Raw genomic sequence first — 16,619 nt, 5'->3', positions numbered from 1 at the left:
GCTGGGGCATTCTGATGAAAAGCAGAAATGATTCCCAACCCCCAACTTGCACTAGCCCTAATTAGCAGCAAAGGACCTAGCTTCTTCTTAAGGAAAGGCAGACGTGCTCTTTCACTCAAGAGAATAAACCATGGAGCTCCCGACTCCCAAAAGCCCTGCATGGAAACTAGCTCTGTATTGCTGGCACCGAATTCTGCAAAGACTTTGCTGGCAAAGTGCGTGCAGAAGCAGGGACCATTTTGCTTACCCATAACTTGTGTCCTTGTTCTAATGGTCCTTCTGGAGCTTCGCTGGGGTGCACTATTGCTTGGGCCCGGTCAGCATTGGCCATGCCTCCTCTTGGTCCCAATTCACTTCCTCCCTCCTCTGGCCCACTCCTCACCACAGACTGTTCCGTACTGGCACTGCTGACAGATGTAACTGTATGCCTAGTGGCCCCCTTTTCAAGGAGTATTCTCTAAGGCAACTTCATGCCTGCCTTACAGCCTCTTTGCACCTGTCCAGCTGGCACAAAGGGCTCATACAGCAATAACGACTCCAGCCCTGAATCACAGACATAGCTAAGCAGAGAGGGAAAGACCTATTACGGGGTATCGTCTGATCCCTCCCCTTGGCCAGTACAGGACTAGTCTCTGCACTATATTTCATAGCACTTCGTCTGGGTAGGTAAATCTATAATGTTACATGGACTCTTTGTTTCCTTATCGCCATGTAATACTGTGTGCATGTGTATCACTGAGCTCAGATGAAAAGCAACTTCAAGAATTCATCTCCAAATTACCTAGTATTCACAGGGAGAGCGTTAAAGGACAAGGCCAATTAAAGAAAACAGAGATGATCAACTAGAAACCCAATGTTGGGAAAGCTGAGAATGACTTCTACCAGAACCAGAGAGAAAAGGTGTGGAGGGGAGGGGGAGAAAGAGAGAGAGACTCAATAAATAAATAGAAACAAAAAACAATGATGTCTTCCCTCAATTTTATTTGAGGAAGTTAAGTTTGCACAGCTCCTCGCAAACTGTCTTTGGCTAAAATCACCACTAATGAGCTCTGACATTTGAAATTTAACTGAGCATGAGCTAACAGCTCCCAGCTCTGAACCACCCATGAAGTCAACTGGAAATATTTTGCTAAAGCCGTAGACTGGCTAACAGCCTGTTTATTGAAAAGACACAGCTTTCAAGGGAAAGTGTTTATAGCCACCACTTTACCTGTCGCTTCCCTGCCCTATGCCGTCTGCTTTTCTTCAGGGGGTCTGCAAGGAACTCAGTCCCTCAGCTCCTTCTAGCCACTATTCCATTTGCTTTTTTATTAATAATTATTATTATTAGGCAACCTTAGAATCCCTTAATGAAGTCCTTCTCTTTGCAGCAATTTACAAGGACAGATTGGAAACTACAGGCTTCCACATAGATGGCTGCTTACAAGGAAAGCATGCACCGCACCAAGCAAGCAGTTGTTATGTCAGAGTATCACGTAGTTATTAGGGAGGCACTGGAAAAAGGGTAGGTTTTACTGGCAATCGCATAAAATTAACCCTTTCCTTAAAGAGAAAACAGAGACTATAATAGGTTAATTATGGTGTAGATATTTGACAATCTGGCTTTTCCTCCTGCTTCAGCAATTTACCAGTTTACATTTTATGAACTGATACCATGTGGCGATTCAATCACCCATTATCTTTAAGTCCGGCTAATTTTGTTTAACCTCACAAGGGTTTCTCCATTGCATTAGCAGATACAGAAAAAAGAAACTAGGCTTGTGAAAAAAGGAGCAGTGCCAGTGATTTCAATGGAATTATGTCGATGGGCCATGTTACTGCCATGCATAAGTGATTGCAGGATCAGAGCCTATATATGGTCACTTAAGAAAGTGGCCTGATTTGCAAAGGTGCAGAGCAGCACAAATGCTATTGACTTCAATGGGAATGCCCAAAGAATCAAGTCCCTCAGCCCCAAACCTGCCAATCATTATGCATGGCATTAGCTCCACTGACCTTAATGGGGGGCTACACATATGCCTAAATTAAGCATCTGCATGAGTGTTGGCGGGATTGGAACCTTACTATGGCTTTAGGTACCTAATTTAAAGCATCTGAATTTGAAAATGCAGCACTTGGATATTACATGAAATGGTGATTAAAGGGTGACAAAACAGGTGGAGCGGAGTGGGCAGCTGTACCTCTTCTGTGGATAGAAGGCCAGATTTTCAAACTGGGTTATCACCCCTTTATGTCACTCCAGGAGCATAATGGGGCCATTATCTAGCTACAAATGGTCAGCAGAGAATTCCCCTGGCAGAGGGGACTCTCTGCCCATGCATCTGCATGACAGCCTGACCCTGCACCTCCATCTCCACCCCTTCCCAGTGTAGGTGGCCCGGCTGGAGTATGGAGGGGGCCACAACAAGACTCCAATGGAGTAGGATCCTATGTCAATGATGTCATTTAGAGCCACCTGAAAGCTGCTCTAGCTCACATCAGGCTGAGGGCGGGCGAGAACCATCTCTCCAACGGCCTGTCCATGTCTCCTGAGCTGAGCAGAGTTCCATCATAGGACACAGTCAAACGCAGTCTATTCTGGTCTTTAAGGGTATATCTACACAGCATTTTGGCCCCAGCCTCCCAACCTAGGTCGACAAACTCAGGCTTGTGGGGCTCCCACTAGCACTCTGGAAATAGCTGTGCAGAAAATGCTTTGTAGTTGTGACTTCAGGTTAGAGCTCAGGCTCTGAAGCCTAGGGAGAGGACTAGGTAGCTAGTCTCTACCGCTAGTTTTAGAGCACTAGCATGAACCCCACAAACCAGAGAGTCTGCCAACCAAACCTGGGTAGGTAGGCCCAGAATGCTGTGTAGACCCTAAGTGACCCCAACTGTGCTACTGATGAATTCGGGGAGGGAGAGAGGGGCTTTGGCTTTGACTTCAGTCAGAGCAGGATCCAGACCCAGCACCTGGCACTCCAGCACTTGACACAAGCATTAAATAAATGCCATAAATAAATAAATTAATGTGCAAGGCTAATGGACTGAGAATCAAAGCCACGTTTTCAGACAGAGGGTTCTTTTTTTTCCATTTTGCCTTAATGCCGAACGAGTCAATCAGAATTTCTGTCACAATTAAATAGCAAAACCAGCAGCCGCAATGAGGCTCCATGCCACAACCTCGGAGCAAAGTGAGTGCAGATTTCCCCCCCACCCCCCTCCAGCCCTTCAGACCATTTCCTGAACCCATGTGACCCTAATTCAGCTTTCTCTTCCCAAAGAAGGGTAAAGTTTTGCTTTCCGCTCCCTGGAGGAAGTGCCTTTTAATAAAGAGCAGCAGTTTCTACTCTGCATCTACATGCCTCTGGTTGGGGGAGGGGAAGTGGTTTGTTTATAAGACTAGGGGCCTCATTCTGAGCTCGCTTAGGGTCTGATCTAACACCCTTTTACAATCAATGGGACGGTTCAATGGGCTTTAGGTTGCTAGTGGGAGGAACCCCAACCTGTAACTGACTCCACACCGGTCAACCTCCGTGCAGCAGCTTGAGGCCTCATTAGTCAATGAGGCTCCAGAAGGAGTCAGGTGCAGGATCAGTGCCCCTGTAGTCAATGGATGTGTGCTTGTGAAGGGCTGTGAGAGCAAGACCCAAATCAGCCCTTGGCTTTTGCTCCCGGAGGAGAGAAGAAAGAGTTAAGGCTGTACATCAGGCTGCAAAAAGTTCTAGCAAAGAAGAAAAAAAATCTTCGGCACATCTCCTAAATTTCTCATTGCAGCCCAAGGCCCATCCCACTTAAAAAAAAATTTAAAAAAAGCAATTTCACTTCTTTTCCCAAACACCTAGCAGCCACTTTTATTATTTATTTACCTCCCCTTTTTGTGCAAGGTCTTTTTTCCCTCATTTAGTCCGACAAAGATTGTCCTCCCGGAATGACCTTTTTCTTTTTCTTTACTCTCTTCCTCTTCCCACTCCCTCTGGGCTATTGCCCTCACGCCACTAACTAGATAACACACTCGATCAGAGATTTTTTTTAAAAAATCATTGCAAAGGCACTAGGGCTGATAGTGGCATCAATCCTAACCTGACACGGGCTAGGGTCAACCATTTATCTCTTTACATTGCCTGTGGTTACTGCGGCAGCCATCTTGGATCTCTACAGCTTAACAACCTTGCAGAAGGTACCTCTGTCAACACGGATAACATCTGCACCCCCCAAGACTGGCTTATTTTGGTTTGGGTTTTTTTGGGGGGGGTTTTTTACAATAGACTTTTTTTGTGACTTGCAAATCTTTTAGGGCTTAGTGGGCCCCTCAGGGAGCAAATCCGTTCCAGGTTAACAGGTTACAGAATGTAGAAGTGAATAATCTTGGGGGGAAGGGAGGGGCCGAGATTTACAAAATAAGCTTAGGAAAATACGTCTTTTTGTAAACAATAATAATAATTAATCGAAAAACAGTTTCAACCAGACCTACTCCTGAGTCTCAAGCCAGTGTGTTAATCACAAGATCATCCTTCCTCAGTTTCATTGATTATTTTGTGTGTGTGAGTGAAAGTCAGGGAGGGAGAGGAGAGGGAATGGGATGTGGGAAGCGGTTGAGGGGAAATGGAAGAAAACCTATAATATTTATGTGTTATGAGTTTGGGGAGCTTGTTTGTTTTCATATCAATATAAACTGGAGGGGGTTGGTTTGGAACCCATATTAATGTCTGCTACTTAAACACAGCAGCATTGGGTACTGCATGAGAACCAGGCTGCTGCTGCTGAATACTTCTTTCCATGGACACAGCTGAAAAGCAGAGAGGTGTCATTAGACCCATTTCACAGGTGGGAAAGTGAAATGCAGATTTCAGGTGACTTGGCCAAGGTCATACAGGGAGCCAGTGGGAGAGCCTCAAATAGGACTCAGGTTCCCGACTAGCTTCTCATCTCTCCCGACAGCTGTTGACAGAGAAGCCCCCAGTCCTTGTATAGCGTCCTCAATAGGCCTCCATTCCCTTACAAGAGCTGGACCTTGCTGGGAGAGGAAGGTTTGTCCAGTGTTTGGGGCACAAGTCTAGGACCTTTGAAACTTGCATTCACATCTTTGCTCTGCCACAGGCTTCCTGTGTGACTTTAAGCAAGTCACTTAGTCTCTTAGTCTCAGTGAGAGGCGGTAGCTTTGTTGGTGGGAGAAGCTCTCCTATCTACATAGCGCTGTCTCCACGGGGGGTTAAGGTCAGTAAAACTACATTGCTCAGGGGTGTGGATTTTTTACATCCCTGAGTGACGTAGTTATACTGAAGTAAGTGTGCAGTGTAGATTTGGTCTTAGACAGACAAAACAAGGCAGCCACAAATTCTCCTTGATTCTCATTGTAGACTGCTGTATTTGGAGGTATAGAAACAGGTGGGTTGACACTGGGGGGCACACCAGGAAAATTATTATTTGTATTGAAGGAGCACCTAGGAGCCCCATTGTGCTAAGCACTGTACACACACACACACACGTGAAAAAAAAATGGATGTGCCCTCCCCCAAAGAGCTTACAGTCTAAGTACAAGAAAAGAGACAACAGATGAATGCAGACGGGTAGATGGAGGAGTACAAGGAAACAATGAGACAATGTTGGTCAGAATGATAAACAGTGACCTCAGGACACCTGCTGCCTAACCACGGTCAGGTCTTTTGTAGGCATCATGGCAAAGGAGAGTTTTGAGGAGGGATCTAAGCAAGGTTGCACTTTGTGCCAGGGTTAGATTTTTCAGGCAAAAGGGACAGCATGAAGGAATAAGAAGAGGATGGAAAGGGAGTGAGGAAGCAAGAGGGCTTGGTGGAAGAGAAAGGGCATGGGAGAAGCCTGAGAGGACGGTGTGGCTGCAAGAAGCTTTGCTGGCAAGAGGGAAATGCTGAGCATTCCTAGCCATTAATAATGATAATAAATTTCAACTGTTAGGCACACACAGAATGCAACTGAAAACACAACCGACCACACAATGGACGAGAAGTGTATGAGCAGGAGTGACAAAATGCCAACATCTCATCCTTAACATGCAACAGGCAGACACCCCCCTGCCCTCCACACAATGAGTAACCCTAAAAAGGTCTTGCCTAGAAGAATATCATGGATCTGCTCTGCTGAATGAGGAGGAAGAGTATTCCAGAGCTGCAGGCCCTCAGTGGAGAAGAGCCCACCTCCCATTCTTTCTAGTCTGTATAGTATGCAGGGTCAGCAGGCCCAATCTGAGTGGTACCATTGGAAACAGTTCCCGGGGCAGAGCCTTGTCCTGCAAGGCATTGAGTGCACTCAGTTCTCAGTGAATTCACCAGGAGTCAAAGGTGCCCAGAACCTCTCCGGAAGATCTCACAGCATCTTGTGTGACTGGACCCACAGACTGGTCCCACAATGGTTTAAATAGACAAGGCCATACTGGGTCAAACCAATGATCTTTCTAATCCAGTATACGCTCTCCAAAGGTGACCAATACCAGATGCTTCACAGGAAGAGGCAAGCTATCCCAAAAATAGACAATTGTGGAGCTGCCCAGAGTGGAAAGTTGCTTCCTAATCACTGGCAGTTAGTAGTCTGCTTATCCCCTGAAGCATGAGGGTTAATATCTTTATAAATTTTTGACTTTAACTAATGTAACTGGGGCTCTTCTTATTGCTCCTATACTAAAATACTCCACTAAGAGCCAGATTCTCTGGTCTGGCCAAGCTATGCTTCGTACAGGAGTGGGTGGAGATGGGATGTAAGACAAAGACCATCTTTGCTCTATCCTGAAGCCCACCTAAGAGAAGTGAAAAAGAGTGAGAGGAAAGGGAGACAATCAAATAGATAAAATTGTTATAGCTATATATAAATTTGCACTTCCCTTCCTGGTCATTGTTATAGGGGAAGCAGGTAGCTATATTATAAATCATATTTATAGTTAATATATATTACATAATAATTTTAAAGTCAGACCAACCAGCCTCCAATGTCTTCCCAAGTGACTGAATGCCAACTCAAGTGGCTTGGCCATCTGCTTCATATGCCAGAGTCCATGCCAGCCTGCCAAACTATGTTTTTGATCCAACAAATTGGGATGGAGAAGACCTCACAGCCGGCTTCACACACTGGAGGGATGTCATGGCTTTCAACCTCACCCACAAGATAGAGCAGGCCACAACACTGGCAAGAGACCAGGCTCCCTGGAAGTGGGTGACCCAAAGCATGCACTCTATTCTCCACGAGCAGGAGAATGAATGAAATGAATAAAAGGTAGTTATAGAAGGTTGCCTTATACTGTATCCAGGCCAGTATGTGGGGAGGGTGGATGGCAGGTAAGGTAAGTGTAAATCAAAGGCAAAGACCATAGCTAAGATTTTCAGAGCTGTCTAAAAGATTAGGAAGCCCAATTCCCATTCAAATTAACAGAAGTAGAGCATCCAGATCTCCTAAGTAGGTACCAAAATCTCAGCCATAGGTCTTAAGTGACTAATGTAGGCACCCAACCTGTGCAGAGACACCCACAGTATTAATCTTTGGGCTAAGAAAAGAAGATCTTCAACTTTCTAAGCCATTCCTTAAACCTCACATCCTTCCCGTATTCTCATCTTTAAAAACAAGTTAAAGGAAGCAGAGTTGATACAGGCATAGCTGTAATCCTGTATAGCATTTTTATCTAGCATGTTATTTTTATTACCCTTTTATTCCTTAATGGGATCCCCTCAAGGGTTGGCTTGAAACAAATTCACTACCTTACCAGTTAGGTTTTCCAACGATTGACTTAATATATGTGGCATGGGCCCAGCGATATACATTATACCACCCATCTGGGCCAGAGGAGGAGAGGAATCAGTACAAGGAAAACATTGCTCAAACAGCATGCTTGCATGATGATTAGGTCTGGTCCAGTGATCTGGAATAATAATCTGAAGGCTCACTAAGCATAATAGTTCAGAGACGCCCAAGTCTGGTCAAACCTTCCCATGAGCATCCTCTCCTTGTGTTATCAGCATGTTTTACACATCTCATCAGTGTCACGGTGGCTGACAACTCATTATGCACCAGAGGTAAAGTGGACGGGTAGTGACTGAGCATTAGAACATTTTTTTTATTCGTATCTTGCCATGACTCAGTGTATCATGAAACCGTGAGCTAATTAAGTCCTGTGGGATAGACAATCAGAGCTTTTTATTATTATTTTAAGTGGGCTAAATTGCATTATATACAGATATAAAAAAACAGATTCCACAGCTCTTCCCCAGTTAATAACGGAGCAATTTACAAATGTTAATAGAATGCTGGGGCAGAGGCTTGTTACTTCACATGCATGACCTAATTAAATCATATAGTGGCATGTATTTCAAACACAATACAGATGAAAAGATGAGAGTCTGAAATAAAATCCCCATTTTCCAAAATCTCTGGCCCCATCCTCAGGAACATTCAAACACAGATCTTGGCTTAGTGGCTGGTTCTGGTTGTGGGGAGGGATAGCTCAGTGGTTTGAGCATTGGCCTGTTAAACCCAGAGTTGTGAGTTCAATCCTTGAGGGGGCCATTTAGGGATCTGGGGCAAAAATTGGGGATTGGTCCTGCTTTGAGCAGGGGGTTGTACTAGATGACCTGCTGAGGTCCCTTCCAACCCTGATATTCTATGATCTCTATAAAGGGCCAAGCCAACAACATGAAATGTGAGGATCAGAATGTCACAACCAATGGGGTAAAGTCTCCACCTCTAAACCTGCTTTGGGACATTAGAAATATGCATCTAAATCCAAGACTGATTTAAAAACAATAGGTTAGGGATTAATCCTGAAGGGGCAAGTTATAAGCTGGAGTAAATTGTCCCAGCTCCATTGAAGTCAACAGAGCTATGATAATTTACAGAAGATGATGATCTGCCCCACAGTCTTCAGTGGGAATTTTGCTTGAACAAGGAATTTAGGATCCTGGGACTGACAGAGCTTCCGGCCAATCAGACAGCTCCAGATCAGGGCCAATGGGAAGTAGCTGGTCCCCCAAGTCAGTCTGATTGACCTGGCAGCAAGGCCAAACTGGGAGCCTCAGCTCAAGTCCCAGCCTTTGCGTGTGCTGGGGGAAGGGGAGACGGTGAGAGCAGCCCCAGCTGGGGTGAGGTGCTGTAGCTGGATGCCTGGAGGGGAGGAGCCACACAAGAGCCAAGGTGTGGAGTGAGGGTCGGTGCAAAGACCGGGGACCTGCACTGATAGGGTTGCCAACTTTCTAATTGCACAAAACTGAACACCCTTGCTCTGCCCCTGCCATGCCCATACCTCAAGGCCCTGCCCCGCACCTTCTCAGAGGCCCAGCCCCCATCCCTCGCTCTCTCCCACCCTCACTCACTTTCACTGGACTAGGCCAGAGGCTTGGAGTGCAGGAGAGGGTGACGGTGAGGGCTCTAGCTAGGAGTGTGGGGTCAGAAATGAGGGGTTCAGGGTGCCAGAGGGGACTCCAGTCTGGGGCAAAAAGTTGGGGTGCAGAAGAGGCTGAGGGCTTCAGCTAGGGGTGCAGGCTTTGGGGTGAGGATGAGGAGTTTGGGGTGCAGGAGGGGGCTTTGGGCCAGGGCCTAGGGGTTTGAAGTGTGGAAGGGGGCTCACGGCTGGGGCAGGGTGTTGGGGTGCAGGGTTTGGGAAGGGGGTTCTGAGCCAGGCCAGGGGGTCAGAGTGTGGGCTCCAGCCGGGCAGTGCTTACTTCAGGCGGCTCCCGGTCGGCGGCACCATGGGGCTAAGGCAGGCTCCCTGCCTGCCCTGGCTCTGTTCTGCTCCTGGAAGCAGCCAGCATGTCCAGACGCTAGGCAAAGGTGCAGCCAGGCAGCTCTGCTGGGTGCGTGCTGCCCACACCCATAGGTGGTACCCCCACAGCTCCCATTGGCCACAGTTCCCAGCCAATGGGAGCTGAACAGCTGGCACTCTGGGCGGGGGCAGCACACGGAGCTTCCCTGGCCGCCCCTGCGCCTAGGGGCTGGACATGCCGGCCGCTTCCGGGAGCAGCATGGAGCCAGGGCAGGCAGGGAGCCTCCCTTAGCACCACTGCACCACCAACCAGACTTTTAACGGCTCGGTCAGCAGTGCTGACCAGAGCCACCCGGATCTCTTTTCAACCGGGCATTCTGGTCAAAAACCGGACGCCTGGCAACCCTACGCACTAAACAAGTGACAGGCCCAGCAGAGGTGAGTGAACAACAGCACCAGAGATGGGGAGCTGTAGGGAACGGGCAGGGAGGTCAGAGACACACAATAAGGGAACGAGAGAGAACCACAGAGAGCCAGCAAAGGCAAGTGAGTGGAGTAACTCGCCACCACACAGTCCTGAGATCAGCTGCACAGGGAGCCATGAACAGCTTCAGCTTGGGGTGTTCCTGGCACCCCCTGAGCCAGGGAGAAGGTGGCAAGTACTGTGGGGTAACTGCAGTTGGTTGTACGGAAGATTTTCCGGTTCAGTCCTGGGGCAAAGCCCTGTATGAGCAATGCACAGCCCAGATGACGGTAGCCCTGCCTCGCAGCAGGCAGAGCAGTGCGGAGCTCAGAGGTCCTACCCTTGACTACCGCTTCCCTGGTGCATTCACCTGCTTTGGAGATGGGTCTCTTTCATTCACTCAAGCATACTGGGGAGCAGCATCTAGTGACCTTTCAAACCAGGGTCTCTGTAGGAGAAGACTTGGGGCTTGCACAAAAAGAGGAAAGGGGGCTCAAAACACTGCTATGATCATTTGTGTGGAAATCTGAGTGAAGCCATAACCAGGTGGGCAGGGCATTATTCCTATCAGATACCCTTCTGGAACCATCAAACCAAAGAGCCAAGTTTCACCACCCCACAAAAGAGACACTTACTGTTAAAAGTGTTTTTGTATGTGTGTACTCATCTAGAGTAAATACTTTATCATGTCTGTCCATCTGGGTGTGGGAAGTAGTGTAAGGATTGCTTCAGTATATTTTACCATCTTTCAACTGCTTAGTATATTTTGAAACCTGCTAAGTTTTCTCCCATTTTTAGGCTGTTCCTGAGAAAGATAAATCTGTTTTGTTCGATTTGATGTTTTGCATGTGCACCCTTTTTAACAATTTAATTCAGTATAAAGTTACTACTCCAGTTAGGGATATGTTACTTATTGGGAGTCTGTCTAGTAGTGAGTAGGAGCGCTCCACCTCACAGATAGATCTGACACAGTTAAGAGGAGTAACTGGGGAGGAGGTACCGTGAAGAGAGCGCCAAGTGATTTGGAAGCTTCTTCGTCATAGTTTCCATTGTTCAGGCTCAGTCCTGGGATCTCACGAGCAGCGGTGAGGTCCCTCAGGAGGGAGGATAGTTGGGTTGCAGCCTTAAACCCAACCCCAGAGTATTCTGGAGACCCAGTAGGCAGGGGCCTGCAGGTGTAGTCTCACTAGGTAGATCAGGGGAAGAAAGTCCTTTGGAGTTACTATCCCAACCTGTCCTACAGGCAGGGAACTAAACCTAGCCTGTTCCTCTGGGTAATGCTGGGAGCAGGGAGACACAGGTTGTGTCTCATGCCACCAAGATAAGTTAGGGTGGATCAGGGTCCCATTTAAAATACCCCTGCCCCTAACCCCATTACACTTGGAATGCTCCTTTTGAGCTGATCAGTAGGAACTCCATCCAAGACTACATCAAATCCCTCTTCAAGGCCATCCCTGCTGTGACACCTACACGGAGTCAACCAATCAATGACTGTTTTGCTTATGCATCAGTAGAACGGGTAGGAAAACGCTGAAGCTTTTTCCAGGAAGGATGCCTGATATTTTTCTCCCAGCTTCATGCAGGATCAGCTGATTTAATTTACCAATAATTTTACAAATCTCTCCTGCACTTACATTGCCCCCATCACCATAATAGCAGAGCACATCACCATCTTTAACGTAGTTCACCTTGCAATGCCCCTGTAAGACAGGGTGCTGGGCAATGCTATTATCCCCATTTTAAAAATGGGAAACTGAGGCATAGAAAGGCTAAGCAACTTACCCAAGGCACAGGAGATCTGTGGCAAAGCAGGGACTTGAATGCAAATCTTTTAAGCTTGTACCCTAACCACTAGATGATCTTTCCTCGCTAAAGAGATATTTGGAGCCAACATGAACTACCAAATTGTTTAACAGCTACCCCTGCAACCTCATGACCTTATTTTTATTGCCCTCCTTCTCCTCCCTGCCTCTGTTTGTCACGCTTATTCGTTGCATCTTGCCTCATATTAAATTCTAAGTTCTTTGGAGCAGGGACTGTCTCCTACTGTGTGTCTGCCGAGCACGCAGCACAATGGGGCCCTGTTCACAACTGGGGCATCTAGGTATTCCCCACAATATAAATAAGATAATTGTTATAAAGGGCCAGATACTCAGCTGGAGTACATCAGCAGACCATGAAGTCAGTAGAGCTACACAGATTTCCAGCAGCTGAGGATCAGCCCCAACATCTGCTAAGTGTTTTGAGATCCTCAATTGAAAGGTGCAATGGAAGCGTAAGGTCTTACTATAAAGCGGCAAAGTCCTGTTACTGCTATGGTATGTTGTGCTGCTTGTTAATAGTGCCATTATCCAAATACACAGGATGCTGTTAATGCATTTTACTGTCTGGTATTGAAGCTGGGGACCATTATTTCCAGTGGAAAGGCAAGGCCAGTTCACATGACATGATTTAAACCTCTATCATGAAGCATGCATAAGCTGCAGTGGGTCATAAATCTTAACAGGATGCTGTCAACTAGAAAAGGACCAAAATTAAAACCATTTATCTGAACTCCCTCCCCCCCCATCACCCCACGAATTTGGGGGAGATTGATAAAATGAAGCTTACTTCCAAAACACCACTGGATTCATTAAGCAGAACCAAAACCCAAGCATTCTTGTTTCTGCACATCTCCCCCCTCGGTTTGTTCAAGCCACCCAGGACTTCATGATTTTCACTATGCTGCACAGCACAGCCACTTGCGGTGACAGAACTTGGATCCTCCTCTTGCTCCCAAAGCACAGGCCTCAAGCACTCCAGTTAAAGAACCTTCTGTTCTCAGTGTTGGGACTACAGAGTCTATGACACACAGTTGAGTGCATCATGGAGCAGGTGTGATGCCATCCAGTAGCCCCCAGTAGCTCACATACACCGTAGCCTGTGCTTTATGATACACTTGGGAATGAGTTCTGCATTTCATTTAGGGGAGGGGAAAAAAAAAACAAATAAAAAGAGTAGCAGCCACGTGGACAACCATTGGTTTGAAGAGGTCACCCTGCTGGCCCCACAGCAGTGCTGACCTAAAATGGTTTCCCTTAGCTGTGCAAGCTACTGATATTATGATTAGTCAGGCTGATTAACAGCCGAGGAAGTAAACAGAACGACAAAAAGGGGGAGTCATCCTGGCCCTCGCAAAGGGCTAGATGCCCAGGGAAACATGGTTGCCAACATGAAAGTGGACATCATCAATAGGGACAGAAAGGTTTTATGTAGCCTTCTAGAGGCCAACACTATGGGCCTCGACTGAGTCTTAAAACAATGAGCAATAACAAAATTAAAATGTTTTAAGGGAGTGAAAAGTAACAATATCACTTTAAGAGATTCAGCTGTAGTAATAACCCTTGCACCCTTCATCCAAAAGAGCATTACAAACAGGCCAAATTCAGAGAATTTTGACCCAATAAGGACTTCAGAATTTGGTTCTATATACATACAGGAATCAGTAGGCCATGGCAGTGCAGCTCCTTCTGGGGTGGAGGATGGCACAATGCATAATGATAGGGAGGTGGAAATCTCAGCCAAGGACGCCAGGGTTAAAAGTTACCACAAAAATCTTTAATATCAGCTCAGAGCAAACAGGACCTCTGTTTTCTAGGTCTCATCCATGCTCAGTAGATTACATGATACTCTGTTTATCTGAGGATTTATGAAGCATAAAAGGCACAGCTGATGTTGCTGAGTGGATTGAGGGGTCTGCCTCCTCTCACACCAGTTTTTACATGGCTATAACTCAACCGACTCCAAAAGACTTACTCCTGTATTACACCAGCGCACATGCAAAGTGAATCAGATCAATGTGTTGCAAACATGCTTACACAGCTCTGCCATTCCCACCATCATGAGAACAGCAGCTTTGAACACAGCCTGACACCCCCATACAGTCTGTTTGGGAAATTACGAGCAAATAACATTCAGGGTGAGGGTGAGGAGACATTTTACATTTACCAAACTCTCCACTCTCCACCTGCACTTCAGCAGCTATGATGAATTTGTTTCATCTATAGTGTTCTCTACCACTTCACACCCTTGAGATTTTGAAGGGAGATCAAGAAAGTGCCTCACAGGTTTGCAAAATTAAAATTGAGAGAGTTTTTAAAAAGGGCAGAAGGGATAAATTTTGTTCCCTGATTAGGACACTCTCCCTCCCTCTCTCTCTCTCTCTCTCTCTCTCTCTCATACACACCGACCCATCTTTCAAATAGTAAACGGGTACAAACAAATGCAGCAAAAGAGATTATTTGGGCCGAACCACTGCTTAGTGTTCAGGCTCTAAAGGAAACTTAGAACTCGTCTCCTGAGCTGGGATCATTGACAAAGGGACGTAGATAAGGGGAAAACTACATTAGGAACAGAACTGGCATTTATACATAGAAAGAGAGTCTTAAAAAAAAAAAAGACAAGCTATAAAGGAAGTTAAAGGAAACAAGGCAGCCCTCATTTATATTTGATCAATATGTGATTAACCATAGTTAACCATTAATTCATCTGCTGTGCATTAGAACTGCTATTCAAAGTTGGAGAGCATTTAATATTATATATTGCCACTGCTCAGCCTAAATTGTTTTTCCCCCCTTTAAATGTACACAATATTACAAATTTAATTTTAAGCTGTTTGAATCAGTCTGTAAAAAAGATTTGATTATACCTGAGTGTTCTGGCCCCAGTTTTTCCATATCTCAGTAATCTTGGCGGTAATTGGCTGATTAGCTCCCTCACACTCCATCTCTGCCTCAGTTTCCATGGTAATGTTACAGGAGCTATTATAGATGAGAACTTCATCTCTTTCCACTTTAGGGCTGAAACGAGAAGGGAGGTTAAATGGGGTGTCATCAATCTTAATGAAATGCAATTATTTTTACTCTTATTAATCATTGCAAGCCATTAGCTTGTGGCAACTCCTGCCCACCATTTGTCAAACTTTGCAAATTTCTGTAATTTTGTTTCCATTCTTTTATTGTTTATTTGTTTCCCCCCACCCTTTATCTGCAAACCCTCCTGATGACAATACATGCAGTAAAGATCTCTCAGTGATGCCTTTCAGCTTCACAAAACAGTTATAAATGCTAGCAAATGCTCTTCCAGGACCAAGGGAAGGAGGTAAGTGCAGACAAGGACTGAGAGAATCAAAGATGGAAGCATACACCGAGTAGGGTTTGTCTGAATTCCCCCACCCCCCTTTCTTATTCACACTTAGCAATGGGGAATGAATAACTTGCTACTCCCTTAGGGCAAGCGGAGAAATTGGAAAACCACACAACTGGCTAACTGGTCCCTAATTCCAACTGTGAAAAAATGAGCTCATTTAGGGTTCCAATTCCTGCTCCCCAGCTGATTGCAATGATGCTTTGTTGCTAGCACTGGAACATTAACTTAGTAAATTAATTAAACTTACTTAACAGCCCAGACTAAGCAGATTCGATATATGTGTCAGTTATACGAAGACACTTGCTCCAAAGGCTTCTGTCACACAGAGAGAAGAAGGAGCAGCAAAGGTAATAGGTAAAGCGTGTTCTTACTGGGTCTTGCTGCTGACAGCTGCTCACTTTGGTAGCTTTTACTATGGGGAGCTGTGAGTGTCTGACCCAAAGTCCCTTGAAGTCAATGGAAAGCCTCCCAGTTCACTTAACTGAGCTCTGGATGCGGCCCAGGAAGCAGACGTCCCATTTTCATGTCTGGCTGTAATTTGCATTCCTTTCCACAACTCTCCCCACTTTCCCAGCCTTCTCTCCCAAAAAATTCAGTGACAGTGTTTGTGGATTTGTGCGTGAATTTAGATCTGATTTCAGAAAAATGAAGTCCCCAATTTATCCACAAACCCATCCCAATACAGGCAGCAGCACTAATCAACCTCAACTCAAAGGCAGCCTATTTCAGGTACCGTACCTATTCCAGAGAAGACAACTCAGTCTCTGGGCCTGATTCTCCACCCCCTTTCACCTTGTGCAGTCATTTACACCCGCTCAAAAATGCTTACCACTCTGAATTGGTCATATCATAACCGATTGTACACAGCTATAAATGGTGACACAAGGTACAAAAAAATGGCAAATCAAGCCTGCTAAGTCAATTCAGTCTATTTGGCAGTGGTTTTTGCGATGTGGGTATCTACTCCCTGGGAATTTGGATGGAGACAACCAAACTCTTTTCTCGTATCTAATTCAGAAATAACAGGTAAGGGTTTAAGCTGATGTAACTTACAGGATGGGGGGCTAAAAAGAGATGAGCTACTACATTGTTCTACGATGCACCTAGGGCCAGATTGACAAAAGTGCCAAAGTGGGTTAGTGGCTTACTCCAAGTGAAATCAACCCATCTGAAAATCTGGCCCTTCACTGGCTTGGGAGTACCCTGATCCCAACCAATTGATGAATCTGCAGTTTTCAAACCATGCCATAGTGCAAGGAGACATCAGCTATGGCA

General features: G+C 45.9%; 1 protein-coding gene across 27 annotated transcripts in view; it reads right to left on the bottom strand.

Annotated features, from left to right (window-relative positions):
* The window catches only part of PKHD1 (PKHD1 ciliary IPT domain containing fibrocystin/polyductin), a 467,199-nt gene that overhangs the window by 350,209 nt on the left and 100,371 nt on the right, over nt 1-16,619 (bottom strand). For all 27 annotated transcript variants that reach the window (XR_012157892.1, XR_012157891.1, XR_012157890.1 and 24 more), the window contains one exon: nt 14,845-14,995. Coding sequence is in view for 20 of the 27 variants with exons in the window: in XM_073335719.1 (XP_073191820.1) it covers nt 14,845-14,995 (151 nt within the window). In the remaining 7 variants the exon portion in view is untranslated. The remainder of the gene's footprint in view (nt 1-14,844; nt 14,996-16,619) is intronic.

The sequence above is a fragment of the Lepidochelys kempii genome, chromosome 3 (genome assembly GCF_965140265.1).
Source record: "Lepidochelys kempii isolate rLepKem1 chromosome 3, rLepKem1.hap2, whole genome shotgun sequence".
NCBI lineage: Eukaryota > Metazoa > Chordata > Testudines > Cheloniidae > Lepidochelys > Lepidochelys kempii.
This window is presented reverse-complemented; position numbering and strand designations above follow the sequence as displayed.